The 15,086-nt window shown below is 49.6% G+C and overlaps 1 protein-coding gene across 1 annotated transcript; it reads left to right on the plus strand.

Annotated features, from left to right (window-relative positions):
- The first annotated feature begins 10,638 nt into the window (after positions 1-10,638).
- LOC125527086 (CASP-like protein 2C4) lies at positions 10,639-14,598 on the plus strand. Its single transcript, XM_048691662.1, has 3 exons — positions 10,639-10,975; positions 11,057-11,204; positions 14,037-14,598. The coding sequence occupies exons 1-3, from the start codon at positions 10,797-10,799 to the stop codon at positions 14,355-14,357; spliced, it is 648 nt and encodes a 215-aa protein (XP_048547619.1). The 5' UTR covers positions 10,639-10,796; the 3' UTR covers positions 14,358-14,598.
- Positions 14,599-15,086: the final 488 nt, after the last annotated feature.

The following is a 15,086-nucleotide window of genomic DNA, read 5'->3' on the forward strand; positions in this document are numbered from 1 at the left end:
TAGGTTTACATTTTCGGTCCGACCGAGTTTATTGATTTGGTCCCACCGAGATTGGAAAACTGTGTAACGGTTGGATTTTGTGTGGAGGCTATATATACCCCTCCACCTCCTTCTCATTTAATGAGAGAGCCATCAGAACACACATATCATTCCAACTCATATGTTCTGAGAGAGAACCACCTACTCATGTGTTGAGACCAAGACATTCCATTCCTACCATATGAATCTTGATCTCTAGCCTTCCCAAGTTGCTTTCCACTCAAATCTTATTTCCACCAAATCCAAATCCTATGAGAGAGAGTTGAGTGTTGGGGAGACTATCATTTGAAGCACAAGAGCAAGGAGTTCATTACCTACACACCATTTGTTACTTCTTGGAGAGTGGTGTCTCCTAGATTGGCTAGGTGTCACTTGGGAGCCTCCGACAAGATTGTGGAGTTGAACCAAGGAGTTTGTAAGGGCAAGGAGATCGCCTACTTCGTGAAGATCTACCGCTAGTGAGGCAAGTCCTGTGTGGGCGATGGCCATGGTGGGATAGACAAGGTTGCTTCTTCGTGGACCCTTTGTGGGTGGTTGCTTCTTCGTGGACCCTTCGTGGGTGGAGCCCTGTGTGGACTCGCGCAACCGTTACCCTTGGGTGGAGCCCTGTGTGGACTCGCACAACCGTTACCCTTCATGGGTTGAAGTCTCCATCAACGTGGATGTAGGATAGCACCACCTATCCGAACCACGGGAAAAACATCCGTGTCTCCAATTGCGTTTTATCTCTCCAAACCCTTCCCTTTACATTCTTGCAAGTTGCATGCTTTACATTCCGCTGCTCATATACTCTTTGCATGCTTGCTTGATATGTATTATGTGTGTTGAAATTGTGCCTAAACTCCACTTAAATCGAAAAAGCTTAAAAATTGCAACTTGAGCATTATGTGTCTAATCACCCCCCTCTAGACACATCTACTTCTAGATCCTACATCTTTGGTGCCTCAATTCTAAACCATTTAACTGAACTATCACGTAGTTATCAAAATGTGTATGTCAGATGTTCGCAACATCCACAGACGACGTTCGAGGTTCAGCACACTGAGCGGTGCATTAAGGACATAAGCCTTCTATGAAGCAATGAGGACAATCCTCAGTTTACGGACCTAGTCCGCATAATTGCTACTATCAACTTTCAACTAAATTTTCTCTAGGAACATATCTAAATAGTAGAACTGAAGCGCGAGCCACGACATAATTTGCGAAGACCTTTTGACTATGTTCAGGATAATTAAGTTCATCTTATGAACTCCCACTCAGATAGACATCCCTCTAGTCATCTAAGTGATTACATGATCCTAGTCAACTAGGCCGTGTCCGATCATCACGTGAGACGGATTAGTCAACATCGGTGAACATCTTCATGTTGATCGTATCTACCATACGACTCATGCTCGACCTTTCGGTCTCTTGTGTTCCGAGGCCATGTCTGTACATGCTAGGCTCGTTAAGTTAACCTAAGTGTTTCGCATGTGTTCCGAGGCCATGTCTGTACATGCTAGGCTCGTCAACACCCGTTGTATTCGAACGTAAGAATCTATCACACCCGATCATCACGTGGTGCTTCGAAACGACGAACTTTCGCAATGGTGCACAGTTAGGGAGAACACTTTCTTGAAATTTTAATGAGGGATCATCTTATTTACTACCGTCGTTCTAAGCAAATAAGATGCAAAAACATGATAAACATCACATGCAATCAAATAGTGACATGATATGGCCAATATCGTATTGCTCCTTTTGATCTCCATCTTCGGGGCTCCATGATCATCATCATCACCGGCATGACACCATGATCTCCATCATTGTGTCTCCATGAAGTTGTCTCGCCAACTTATTACTTCTACTACTACAGCTAACGGTTAGCAATAAAGTAAAGTAATTACATGACGTTTATGTTGACACGCAGGTCATAAATAAATTAAGACAACTCCTATGGCTCCTTCCGGTTGTCATACTCATCGACATGCAAGTCGTGATTCCTATTACAAGAACATGATCATCTCATACATCACATATATCATTCATCACATCCTTTGGCCATATCACATCACATAGCATACCCTGCAAAAACAAGTTAGACGTCCTCTAATTGTTGTTTGCATGTTTTACGTGGCTGCTATGGGTTTCTAGCAAGAACATTTCTTACCTACGCAAAAACCACAACGTGATATGCCAATTGCTATTTACCCTTCATAAGGATCCTTTTCATTGAATCCGATCCGACTGAAGTGGGAGAGACAGACACCCGCTAGCCACCTTATGCAACTAGTGCATGTCAGTCGGTGGAACCAGTCTCACGTAAGAGTACGTGTAAGGTCGGTCCGGGCCGCTTCATCCCACAATGCCGCCGAATCAAGATAGGACTAGTAACGGTAAGCATATTGAACAAAATCAACGCCCACAACTACTTTGTGTTCTACTCGTGCATAGAAACTACGCATAGACCTAGCTCATGATGCCACTGTTGGGGAACGTAGCAGAAATTCAAAATTTTCCTACGTGTCACCAAGATCTATCTATGGAGAAACCAGCAACGAGGGGAAGGAGAGTGCATCTACATACCCTTGTAGATTGCTACGCGGAAGCGTTCAAGTGAACAGGGTTGATGGAGTCGTACTCATCGTGATTCAAATCACCGATGATCCTAGTGCCGAACGGACGGCACCTCCGTGTTCAACACACGTACAGCCCGGTGACGTCTCCTACGCCTTGATCTAGCAAGGGGAGAAGGAGAGGTTGGGGAAGACTCCATCCAGCAGCAACATGATGGCGTGGTGGTGGTGGAGGAGCGTGGTACTCCAGCAGGGCTTCGCCAAGCAGTAAGCGGGGAGGAGAGGTGTTACGGAGGGAGAGGGAGGCGCCAAGAGCAAGGGGTGCGGCTGCCCTTCCTCCCCCCTTCTTTATATAGGGGCCTTGGGGGGGCGCCGGCCCTAGGGAGATGGATCTCCAAGGGGGCGGCAGCCAAGGGGTGGCTTCCCCCCAAGCCAAGTGGGGGGCGCCCCCACCCCTAGGGTTTCCCAACCCTAGGCGCAGGGGAGGCCCAAGGGGGGCGCACCAGCCCACTAGGGGCTGGTCCCCCTCCCAATTCAGCCCATGGGGCCCTCCGGGATAGGTGGCCCCACCCGGTGGACCCCGGGACCCTTCCGGTGGTCCCGGTACAATACCGGTGACCCCCCAAACCTTCCCGATGGCCGAAACCGGACTTCCTATATATAAATCTTTACCTCCGGACCATTCCGAAACTCCTCGTGATGTCCGGGATCTCATCCGGGACTCCGAACAACTTTCGGGTTACTGCATACTAATATCTCTACAACCCTAGCGTCACCGAACCTTAAGTGTGTAGACCCTACGGGTTCGGGAGACATGCAGACATGACCGAGACGACTCTCCGGTCAATAACCAAAAGCGGGATCTGGATACCCATGTTGGCTCCCACATGCTCCACGATGATCTCATCGGATGAACCACGATGTCGAGGATTCAATCAATCCATATACAATTCCCTTTGTCAATCGGTACGTTACTTGCCCGAGACTCGATCGTCGGTATCCCAATACCTCGTTCAATCTCATTACCGGCAAGTCACTTTACTCGTGCCGTAATGCATGATCCCGTGATCAACCACTTGGTCACATTGAGCTCATTATGATGATGCATTACCGAGTGGGCCCAGAGATACCTCTCCGTCATACGGAGTGACAAATCCCAGTCTCGATTCGTGCCAACCCAACAGACACTTTCGGAGATACCTGTAGTGTACCTTTATAGTCACCCAGTTACGTTGTGACGTTTGGCACACCCAAGGCACTCCTACGGTATCCGAGTTGCACAATCTCATGGTCTAAGGAAATGATACTTGACATTCGGAAAAGCTACAGCAAACGAACTACACGATCTTTGAGCTATGCTTAGGATTGGGTCTTGTCCATCACATCATTCTCCTAATGATGTGATCCCGTTATCAATGACATTCAATGTCCATAGTCAGGAAACCATGACTATCCTTTGATCAACGAGCTAGTCAACTAGAGGCTCACTAGGGACGTGTTGTGGTCTATCTATTCACACATGTATTATGATTTCCGGATAACACAATTATAGCATGAACAATAGACAATTATCATGAACAAAGAAATATAATAATAACCATTTTATTATTGCCTCTAGGGCATATTTCCAACACTTTATTATTCTTCATCTGCGAAATAGCTTCAAACACCGCTTTCTCCGAAAATGGGGCAGTCAAAAGATCATTTTCATCTGCGGCAAGTTGAGGAACATCCACAATCCTCGACTCATCCAGGGACACGAAATTATCCTCCGGAGTCCCAAAAAACTGCTTGTAGTAATTGGTTATGTATAATTTTAGGTTTTCATGTCCTAAAATCGTCCCCTCGTCTTGCTCAAGCTGAAATATTCTTTTCTTTCTATGCTTGCCATTGGCGATCATATGAAAAAATTGAGTGTTGGCGTTCCGTTGGACAACTTTGCGGACCTTGGCCTGCAATGCCCACTTCAATTCCTCCTCTCGCAGGAGTTCTTTCAATAGCATCTCCGCGTCTACTTTGGCATGAAGCTCCACGGTTTTCTAGGATTGTGGATTCGGCTTTTACATCTAAGGCATGAATAAGAGTAAGGAGCCTTTCCTTTTCAACCTTATATATCCCACTGAGATGCTTGGCCCACCCACGTAAGAAACTTCTCAAGTGTCTGATCTTATTCTGCCATCTCTCAACAGAAGTCTTTCCTATCACATCTTTAGCCCATTCCCTGGCTATTAGCTCGAAGAAACCTTCTCTTTCGAACCACGCTAATTCAAAAGAGAATGTATTTTTATTCCCCACATGTGTTGCCCCACCTGAGTCAACCAATAGAGGGGTGTGGTCTGAAATTCCGCGCGATAACGCCTGGACTATTACCAGAGGGAACTTCTGCTCCCAGTCAACACTCGCGAGGACACGATCGAGCTTTTCAAACATAGGAGTTGGCAAAGTATTAGCCCATGAAAATTTTCTACCCGGAAGCTCTATCTCTCTCAAATCCAAGATTTCTATAATGGTATTAAACATAAAAGACCACCTGCCGTCAAAATTATCATTGTTCTTTTCCTCTCTCCTTCTAATAATATTGAAGTCACCTCTAACTAAGATTGGAAGCTGCTCAGAACCACAATATACGGACAAGATCCACCAAGAAATCTGGTTTGAGTTCTGGCTGCGCGGCCATGTATACCGCCACCAATGCCCAATTAAACCCATCAGCTTTTGGTCTAACCCGAAACTTGACGACGAAATATCCCATCACCACACTTCGGACTTCCAACATCTCGCATCTAACCCCAAGTAAGATCCCACCTGATCTTCCTCTCGGGGGAAGGCAGTGCCAATCAAAATCGATACCTCCCGATAAAGTAGTTAGGAACCGTGGTGAGAAATTACCCCTTCCCGTTTCAGACAGGGCGATAAAGTCCAATCTATGTTCGATAGAAGCATTCGCTAGAAATCTTCTTTTAGCCAAGTCTTTCATACCTCTGCTATTCCCAAAAATTCCTCTCATAATTTATCATGAATTTTTTTGGTCGTACGGTTCCTAGCGCTTCTACGCACCACCGAAGCTGGATAGATCTTACGTTTAGGCTTGTTTTGGTCCTCCATCCGGTCCTCACAACCGGACTCCATGGACCTAACACTCCGATCCTCGAGGGTGCAATATCCCCTAGGGGTATGGAATCGTCATCCTCCTCTGTCTCAGGGAGGGATGGGGCAATATCTGCACAGAAAGTGTCTAGCACGCTAACTCCTAAAGCATCAATGTCTGAATCATTCATAGGTTTTACCTCTGCTAGGTTGCGAATCAGTTCTAAAGCGCGTTCCGCTTCAAGATCCAGGATATCATTAACGGATTTAGAGATTTCACTATCATCACTACCTAGTGAAATTCCTAACTGATTTGCATTATGAATAATCTCATCATTAGAAAAATGCAGAATGGAATTGTAAGTGTTAACTGACATACCGGTAGTGATCTCAATATCACGAAGCTTGGCCGCCCGCTTGGCGCACCTCAGCTGCATGTCATCAACATCCGGCTGGTCCTGGAGACGGCAGCTCAACCGTCGCCCCTCAGAAATAGGATCCGGAATGCCTCCAAAAGCGATGACCTCCTCCTGAGTGGCCCTGGTTGGGGTAAGGCCTCCACCCCCCCAACACACGGCCAGGCTGCAACACCCGGAGAGGCACGAAGATACACCGTAAGAATCGGCGGGGATGCCAACGTCCCCGGCGAGCCCGAGGGAAGAGAGTGCTGGGCCACCTGCCCACACTCCCCTCCACACACGGCCAGCACAGTCGACGTCCCGCCCACAAGCGAGCAAGGGGAAGTGAGCACGGGGGTCACCTACCCCCGCACCCCACCCGACCCTGCCCTCAGGCAAGGGGGTGACGTGACCACCTTGGTCGGCGTCGGCTGGAGCCGCCCCTGCAGCTGAGCAGGTGACGGCCGGCTACCGGGTCCCAAGGTCGCCACCGGCACGGCTGCCCCGACCACCGCGGGAGGGGAGGGAACCGAGGCCACCTGCCCGGGTCCCCTGCCCATACTGGTCATGTCACCGGTCGGCAACGCAGACACCTCCGCCGCGGTCCTCATCCGCGGCGAACCATCAGAAGGAGGGAGAGAAAGAGGGGCCACCTGCCCATGATCCTCCCCCCCGCTCGACCGCAGTCATCTGAGTAACCGACGCCTCCAGGCACCCCTCGCTATAGCCAACAGCCGCTGCGAAGTCTAGAGGAGGGAGCGTGCGTTCTAGCACGTCCTCAGACTCAACTCGATCACTCCACAACCTAGGAGGAGCAAAAACTGGCTCAAACGAATCGAATCTCAGAGTTCTCATCGGCATTGTAACTGAAGAAGCGGCCCCAGTCCCGGGCGTCTGCGAAGTGGAACCCGGGCCATTGGACGACTCACGCCCAACCTCCTCCCCTCGTGCATCCATATTTCCGGATCCATCATCCTTATCATGCATATCCACATCCGTCCCTGCCAGAGCCTCAGCAAAGAGATCTGTATCCTCAAACTCAATCTCTAGGTTAAATACCTGGCCCCTATAAGTCCACTTGACCATGTCAGGCACAAACACAATGTCTAGGACACTCACCAGCAGTCAGGCCACCCCCGTGAGCTGGGGTGAAAGCCATGTCCACCCTCTCGGTTTTCCCGACCAAAATCCCCAAGCTAGCAGCAACCCGAGCATCCTGAAGCGGCTTTGATGGAGCCCCTGAGAAACGTAATCAGACCTGAGTGAGAGGCTTGCCCTGTGGCTCGACCTTCTTCCACTCATGGAACTCAAGGATGCACTCTGTGCCAGGTACTCTGCACAGCCCAAAACTTAGAAGACGCTCCAAATCCTCTGTTGTAGGGAAGTCAACCTTATACGTATTGGCCTCGAGACGAGTAAGCTCCCACTGAAAATTACCTGGAGCTAGCTCACTGAGCCTGTGCATAATCTGTGCCTCAGACACATCACCTTTCGTGACTTTGACAACCCCCGTGGTCGTGCTCTGGGGTTCCTCAGGTATCTCCCTCGCACTAGGAGACTCAAAAAACATCAGCTCAGCACAATAAACTCCATAAATGGTGATGCTCGGCAGCTGATCACGCAGAATTGGGCACTCCCCCATGTCATGCACAGGCTTGAGGCAGGTATCACAAAGCTCAGTCACACATTCAGCTATAAAGTGGCCCCTCTCACCACAGCGATAGCACAACATCTTCTCCTTTTTACGAGCCCACTTAGAGGCTCTATCCGCATCTGTCTTGTCGGCGGCACTGGCAGCATCCGACACCAAGGTATCAGTCTCAGGCACCTCAGCATTGGCCAACGCCGTCACCACCTCCATAGCCTGACCAGACACATCCGGCATCTGACCGATAGCAACCACCTCTGAGGATATCGTCGGCTCCACCACAACAGACAGAGGAGGTTGGTGATAGTCGTTCCTACCACCGCGACCACCACGATGACCTCGGTATCCACCTCACTGCTGGTAATCTGGGCCAGATGCCCCCTCAACAAAACCACCCGTGGGGCCGTAGAACGGTCTTTCAGCTGAACCATCACTTTGCCATGCATATCCGCGCCCGCCGCCCGCCGACGACGAACCACGATGACGGCCATCCCCATAGGCATTGTAACCATCGTCACCCCATTGTCCCTGAGGTTGTCCAATACCGCCGCGGTTAACCGGTACACGAGCAACATCCGCACCTCCATCACCCACATGCACATGTTGAGGCAGTACTTGAGTCTGCACCGCATGACACGTTGTTGAGGCGGCCTAGCCACATAGTGGGGCGGCGGCGCCGCCCATGGCTGCTGTCCAGGTGCCGCCCACGGTTGCTGCACAAGCACCGGTGCCTGCTTGCAAGGAGCAATGCCGACCACACCGGGCTGCGGCGGCCTAAGTCCGTTGCCGCGCCCCGCCCGACAGCCATCTTGGACTTCTGAACCGGCGGAGCACCACCACCTCGCCCCTGTCGGCGCATTCCCGGCAACAACCTGCGTTTTCTGCCCAGTCATAGCAACACCACCTCGACTAGCCATTGCCGCGAGGGGGGGGGATGCGTGCTGCGCGTCCTGCACCGCACGCCGCGAAGCCTAGCACCGCACAACGCCGTGTAACCCTAGGAGGCGGCGCTGAACAGTCTTGCGATCGATTCACGATCTGGAGCATGCACGGGCCGTAGCACCGAACCGATGTGGAGTCCGTGATAACCTGGGCCTCATACCCAGTTATCCCCGACCCACTCTGATTCGTCCTAAGCTGGGCTTCCTTCCTCTTCATAGACCGGGCCCAATTCGCCTCAGCCGCATCTGGTCCACCAGCGCCGATCAGGGAATTCAAACGCTGGAGGCGCGCGTGGCGGATCTCAGCCGGCCGGCTGGCCGCCGCCGCCGGCCGTTTCTTTTTTCTTTCTCTCGACCATCTTCCAAGCACCCGCTTCAAAATAATCGAAAAGTTTGGAAAGACATACCTTGGGTAGAGGACCGCGCCATGGTTGGATCGCCGATGCCGCCGTGCGACGATGGACAACACGGCGAACTTGTCCTACCTTGTTAGTTTTGAGTTTATTATTCGATGCTCATGAATTCTAGCTTCCAGTTTTTCCGTCTGTCTTTCTTCGGTTTGCTGTCTGAAAATCTGCCAATCGCAATCAAACCGTGCCTCTAGATCTGTGAGATCACGATATAAAAGAGCCGTAGGACAATCCCATATAGGATCAAGATGGCATAAAATCATTGGGTGTGTCTAGGGCACATCTAGATGTGCTTTAGTTATTGCACATCTAAGTGAGTGAATTAAGCATAGAGAAAAAGAGAAAAAAGAAAAAGAAAATATCTACACGAATCTCAACATAAGATCAATGACATGGGACTTAGATGTGCAATACTTATAACACATCTAGATGTGCTTTAACAAAACTGAAAATCATTTTCAATACTGTTGGCGGCGGTATCAATAGCAAAATTTACCATGCAGAATATGTTATGACGTGGCAGAGAATAAAAGAGTCGGGAGAGCTCACTTGTATGCTCATATGCCAACAAGCCAAGTATAAACTCTTGATGAAAAGATATACTACCTCCATCCGGCATTACTTGACGCTGAAACAACAGTTTTTCAAGTAATTTCAAACGGAGGTACTATGTTTTTTTTCTGCCTATAGCTCAACTTAAGATACACGTGATCCCTTAGAGTAATCATGTGGTGCATTATTGGCTGATGACAAAGACACTAGTACCCATAATCAAGCTCACAATTTGTTGGACATTCTCTAGGGCCTCTCCCAATGCTCCATCTTGTACAGGTGCTAAACCTTTTATGTAGGCAAAAAATCTGATGTGGCAAGTTATTTAAGAGGAGAGAGATGAGTGTGGTGACCCCAGAAAAAAACAATGCTAAGCGCGTGAACCTAGACAAAACATTTAAAGGAAGAAAGCTCACCAATACATGAAGAGGTTTAGTTACTAAATCATTAAATGAAGCAAACTTAGCAATCATAAGGCCCCTCCCAATGCTCCATCTTGTACAGGTGCTAAGGTTGCCAACTAAGCAAAAAATATGATGTGGCATGCTAGTTAAGAAGAAAAAGAGTAGTATGGTGACCCCAGAAAGAAATGACGCTAAGCACGTGTACCTAGGTGGAAGCACAATTCTGAGTCTACAACGAATTAAATGCATAAAGCTTAGCACCTTTACATTGTAGACTTGAGTTGCTAAGGCATTTAATATGCTTAGCACCTCATCTAAGCACCTTTGCGTTTGGGGAGGTCTAAGCTAAGGTCTAAGCTAAGCACCTATACATTGGAGAGTAGAGTTGTTAAATTATTTAATGTACTTAGCACCTCGGCAGTCTAAGCCATGAAATTTTATAAAGCTGCCCATGGGCCATAAGTATACGTGTAAGTTATAGCGAAGCCCATGAAATTCAACACGATTTGGTGAGAATTTTAAATCCACAACGCTCACGTACTTTCAAGTGTTTTGCACCGCCACAGCCCCATTGATGGGAACCGAATGCATCCGTGATATAAGTACGCGCGCTGGCCCAACGCTCTCCGCGCGCGCGCGGGACCAACGCCCACTACTCCGCGATCGTACGCCTCCGGCTCCACAAAGCTCTCCTCAAACCGTTGGCCAGGCAGCTCGGCTCCGCCACCGCGCTCCGCAGCGAGGCCGTGCGAGCCGGGCGACATGGGCGCGGTGGCGAGGCTGCAGGCGGCGGTGGCGTCGGGCAGGGCGGAGAGCCTCCTCCGGGGCGCGTGCGCGGCGGCGGCGGCGGCGTCGGCGCTGCTCCTGGGCCTGAGCGCGCAGACCAAGACGGTGCTCTTCGTCCGGAAGAAGGCCGTGCCCAAGGACGTCGAGGCCCTCTGGTACGTCCATGTTCGGTCACAGATGTACGACTAAGCTTTCACAACGATCCTGATCGGATGCTCGCCGTGTGTGCCAACCAGGGTGCTGATCGTGGCGGCGGCCGTGGCCGCGGGGTACCACGCGGCGCGGCTCCTCAAGCGGCTCTGCTCCGGCGGCCGCTTCGCCGGCGGCGACGACGGCCGGGGCTGCGCCAGGGCGGTCGCGTGGGCGTGTTTCCTCCTCGACAAGGTAACCAAACCAACCAACCGATTAATCCCCGCCGAATTGATTTTGCTTCCGCGAAACACACAGCGGCAACCTGTAGCTTCATCAACTAGTTAGCTAGACCGGATCACCGGAGAGTCGTGGTGAGCGCAGGAAGGAAGGAGGAAACAGGCCGGACGCGTGCGCGCGCTCGGCGCCCAACCGTTTCCCATTAATACGCATCCAGTGGAATCATCGTGAGCCGCCGGCTACAGCGACGCGCGGGTGCGCGCGTCGCGCGTGGGCACTGCGCGGTCGCTTTTCGCCACGGCTAGGTAGCAGCAGCGGGAGGACGGTAATGGCGGGTGTGGATTTTTCCGGCTGTCGTTTTTGATCGGACAGCCGAGCCGTTTTTGATCGGACAGCCGAGCCTTATAGCCAATTAAGGCCTCGCCTCCTTCGTTTTCCCTGTCGACCGCCGTTCCATTCCCGCCGCATTTCCTCTAGTACATTTCCTTTTATCGGTTAGGAAAGTGAACTGAGCCGAGACAGCCTTGCTTTCAAGTTCCTAATTCTATCCTATCCTTGGGACATGGTTTTTCGATTTCTGATGAATCACGCCTACTGAACTGTTTCCCTGTGAAGCTCACGTCTTAGAAGATAATAATCCGGCACGTCATGTCGGCACTGAACATGTGTCGCTGAGTCGCCATATATAATTCCGTACTACAGTACATCGTTTGATGGAGATAAAGGTTCATAACTCATGCGGTTGCAACCGTAACGGGGTCGTTCCTCAAACTTAACTCCCGACGCGTAACAAGAATCTTGATGGACTGATGGCCGCACTGCCAACGGCAACAGCAAAATACATTGAGAGCAACTTCAGTAGACTAGTCATGTTGGCCCAATCGGCAAAATAATCATCAATATAAATTAAGGGCAACTACCAGAGCTGTCGTCCCGTTCTCGGTCGCCTTTTGTAGCATGCTCCATATACCACCCGCGATTTGTAATTCTAGCCCTCATCAAAGAGGAGGCGACACTTTGGATCGCCACCGGTGCTAAGAAGTTAAATTCAATCATGCCGGGAGAGTAGTCCCTTTGTAAGGCGATGTTGTAATCCCTCAAACTCTTTCTTCTCTCTTAATTAATATGTGAGGCAAATCTTTTGCCTCCTTTAAAAAAAATACCACCCACAAGACTTCGTATTTGGAGGATAGGGCGTTGGAATGGAGCGGCCTCCATCCGTCAACTGATCATGCTTGAGGGTAGTTTCAGCTCCCTCCTCGTCCTCCCGCATGACCCATCTCTTCATCCTGCCAATGTCACGGACTGCAGAAGATGCCATGGCACCACAGACTGCCCATGTCCATTAGTGTTACGTTTTCAACCATATTTTCCCGCCATCCGCCATTCTTTTCGGGCGACCCGCCGTCCACGGCTATAAAAAGACTGTCGCCATGGACTTAGAGCTCAGAAGCTCCAGTTCCCGTATCGATGGCTGAATAGCTCTTACCCTGCAGCCCACAACCTCCATTTCCCTCTCATCATCCCCATGCCGCTTCCTTGTCCGAGTTGCGTGCCACTTTCAAGGAGAAAGAGTGGAACGAGGCGGCGGCAGAGAAGGAGGTCAACCTCATCGCCCAGGAGGACGGAGGAGGCCACGAAGGAGGATTCCGCCGTCGATGACTGGTCGGATTAGAATACGAAAACAGACGCCATCAAGTTCGACTCGCAGTGTGGCTATGAGTTGAGCCCTCTCTCCTGCGTCTGGCGCTTCATTATAAGGGGAAGCAGACAGACTTGGCGGGGAAGAGGGAGCGCGTAGAGGGTGCTCATTCAACATGAACATGGTGATATTTATCGAGACGGGTCACGACCTATTGGGCATCCCTCCACTTGAAAATGCCGCCCCCAACCTCGATGACGACAGGTAGGAGCGTGATGAAGACGAGGTCCCTGGACCGGCACACCGCCATGCGTAGACGATGAGGCGAGTTGTCACGTATGCATGTGCTTCGTGCACTACATTCACGATGGTCATGGTGGGTAGCAACTAGTGCTTCTTCCAAGACGTAAGAAGTTATCAATTTCGTACAAAAATCCCATTGAAATACATTACAACCCACTCTGTTAAGAATGCATGGGGTGTAGATATTGACATGCATATGCAACCGAGAAAACATGATGGAATCGAAACATGGTGTGAAGGTAATTATTTTATAAAATGTTATGTGAGCAATTATGCAATTAGGAGGGTAACAAGTGCAAGATTAATTACAAGATGTATGGCCAGCTTTAAATTTTGATAAAGATCAACAATACTTGTGTTTAGTACTCCAAACGAATTTAAGAAATAAACATCAAACCGGAGATTTGAATCTGGTGGATTTCACGAGATTCGGTCGGCGTTTATCTTCGGCGGACCCACGTGGATCCGGTAGTTGTTCGTGTGTCTACCGGTTGAATCCTTCCAATCTAAACTTCTCTTCAATGACGGCGGTTGCTGTTTTTGTGCGCTTGTGCTATAGGGCTTTAGCACGACGCCTTCCTGACTGTCTACTACAACAAATTTTGCTCGGCTCCAGTGAAGAAGGGGCAATGGTGGGCTTGCATCAGGGCTTATAGTCGTCGCTAGGTGGTCTACGGATCTGGATGTGATTTTTATTGTTTTATTATTCGTTGCACTATCGTGATTGATGGTGAATATAAAGTTTTCTAAAAAAACAAAATAGAAATAAACATCGAACCGGCAACTAGGCGTGGTGTGACTTTTTTGGCACTTAAAATGGAGTTGTAAAAAAAAGGAAGTGTATTTTCTTTTTAGGGAAGGAAGTGTGTGTTGTTTGACACATGTATAATTCAACTTTGCAGGGGTGTGCGTACGTGGTGTTCGCGAGCGCCATCGCGGCGCTGCAAGCGTGCTTCGTGGCGCTGACGGGCGTAGAGCCCCTGCAGTGGAGCAGGCTCTGCAACATCTACACCCGCTTCTGCGTGCAGGGTGCCTTCGGCATGGTTTGCGGCCTCGCGGCCGCCCTCGGCATGGCCCTCCTCTCGGTCTTCTCCGCACGCGACCTCTTCCGGCTCTACTCGCCGGCTGGGCGCAGGCAGGCGCGGCTGAGATCGGAATCAAGTCAGACAGGCCTCATGATGAGTACAAATGAGATGGCCAGAGAAAGCGCGGGAGATGATTAGGTTCCTTCAGAAATTCTCATCGCCTTGCTATTAGTAGGTCGCGAGGTCTGACATTGCAACCTGCAAGATTATATAAATACAAAGTGAAGTTGGATCATTTTAGAACAGAGGAAGAAAATGAAGTGACGACTGTTTCTACGTATTCGTGATCATTTATACAGTCGTTTTTCTTTTCAGTGGGGTTTGGGGTTGTAAATAGGTACAAGACCAATTACGAATATTCAGAAAGGCATTTGCAGTCCTCGTGTCCCCTTCCAAAGAATGAGCATGAGGATGAAGCTCCAAGTTGCTTGTTTAGAGGCCAAATGTGATCCATTCCTACAGGTGATTGACCATTGGTGGTGGACAGATCCCTAGGCGTTGTGTCTCACCTTGTGGCTTGCATAACTCCACTAAAGATAATAATGGCCATTAGTTAGGGTCATCAGAAATTTCTTGAAATAATATTGCTTTGTTTATTGGGTTGCTAGTTCAACCAAGTGATGTGTGCCAAAGGGAGAGCACATCCATCCCATGGGCAAGCTTGTGCATGTATGTTCTGCACACGTAGCAACCCCAATTGGAAACACAATATTGATTCGCAAAAGAAAACTCAATTAAATGATTCTAGAGTAATTATTTTTCCTATCCATACAAAATGAATATCCTTTAGACATTTAGTGAAAAATAATTCGGTTTGGACCCTCCATTTAAGTGCAAGAAATTCATTCTCGTAATGTACTACTAGTA

The sequence above is a fragment of the Triticum urartu genome, unplaced genomic scaffold, assembly GCF_003073215.2.
Source record: "Triticum urartu cultivar G1812 unplaced genomic scaffold, Tu2.1 TuUngrouped_contig_2865, whole genome shotgun sequence".
NCBI lineage: Eukaryota > Viridiplantae > Streptophyta > Magnoliopsida > Poales > Poaceae > Triticum > Triticum urartu.

Bases quoted from the DNA above. Each gene is read 5' to 3' on its own strand.
- LOC125527086 (XM_048691662.1), top strand. From the start codon at position 10,797: ATGGGCGCGGTGGCGAGGCTGCAGGCGGCGGTGGCGTCGGGCAGGGCG. The intron at 10,976-11,056 runs GTACGTCCATGT...TGTGCCAACCAG, and splicing joins AAGGACGTCGAGGCCCTCTG to GGTGCTGATCGTGGCGGCGG. The intron at 11,205-14,036 runs GTAACCAAACCA...TCAACTTTGCAG, and splicing joins CGTGTTTCCTCCTCGACAAG to GGGTGTGCGTACGTGGTGTT.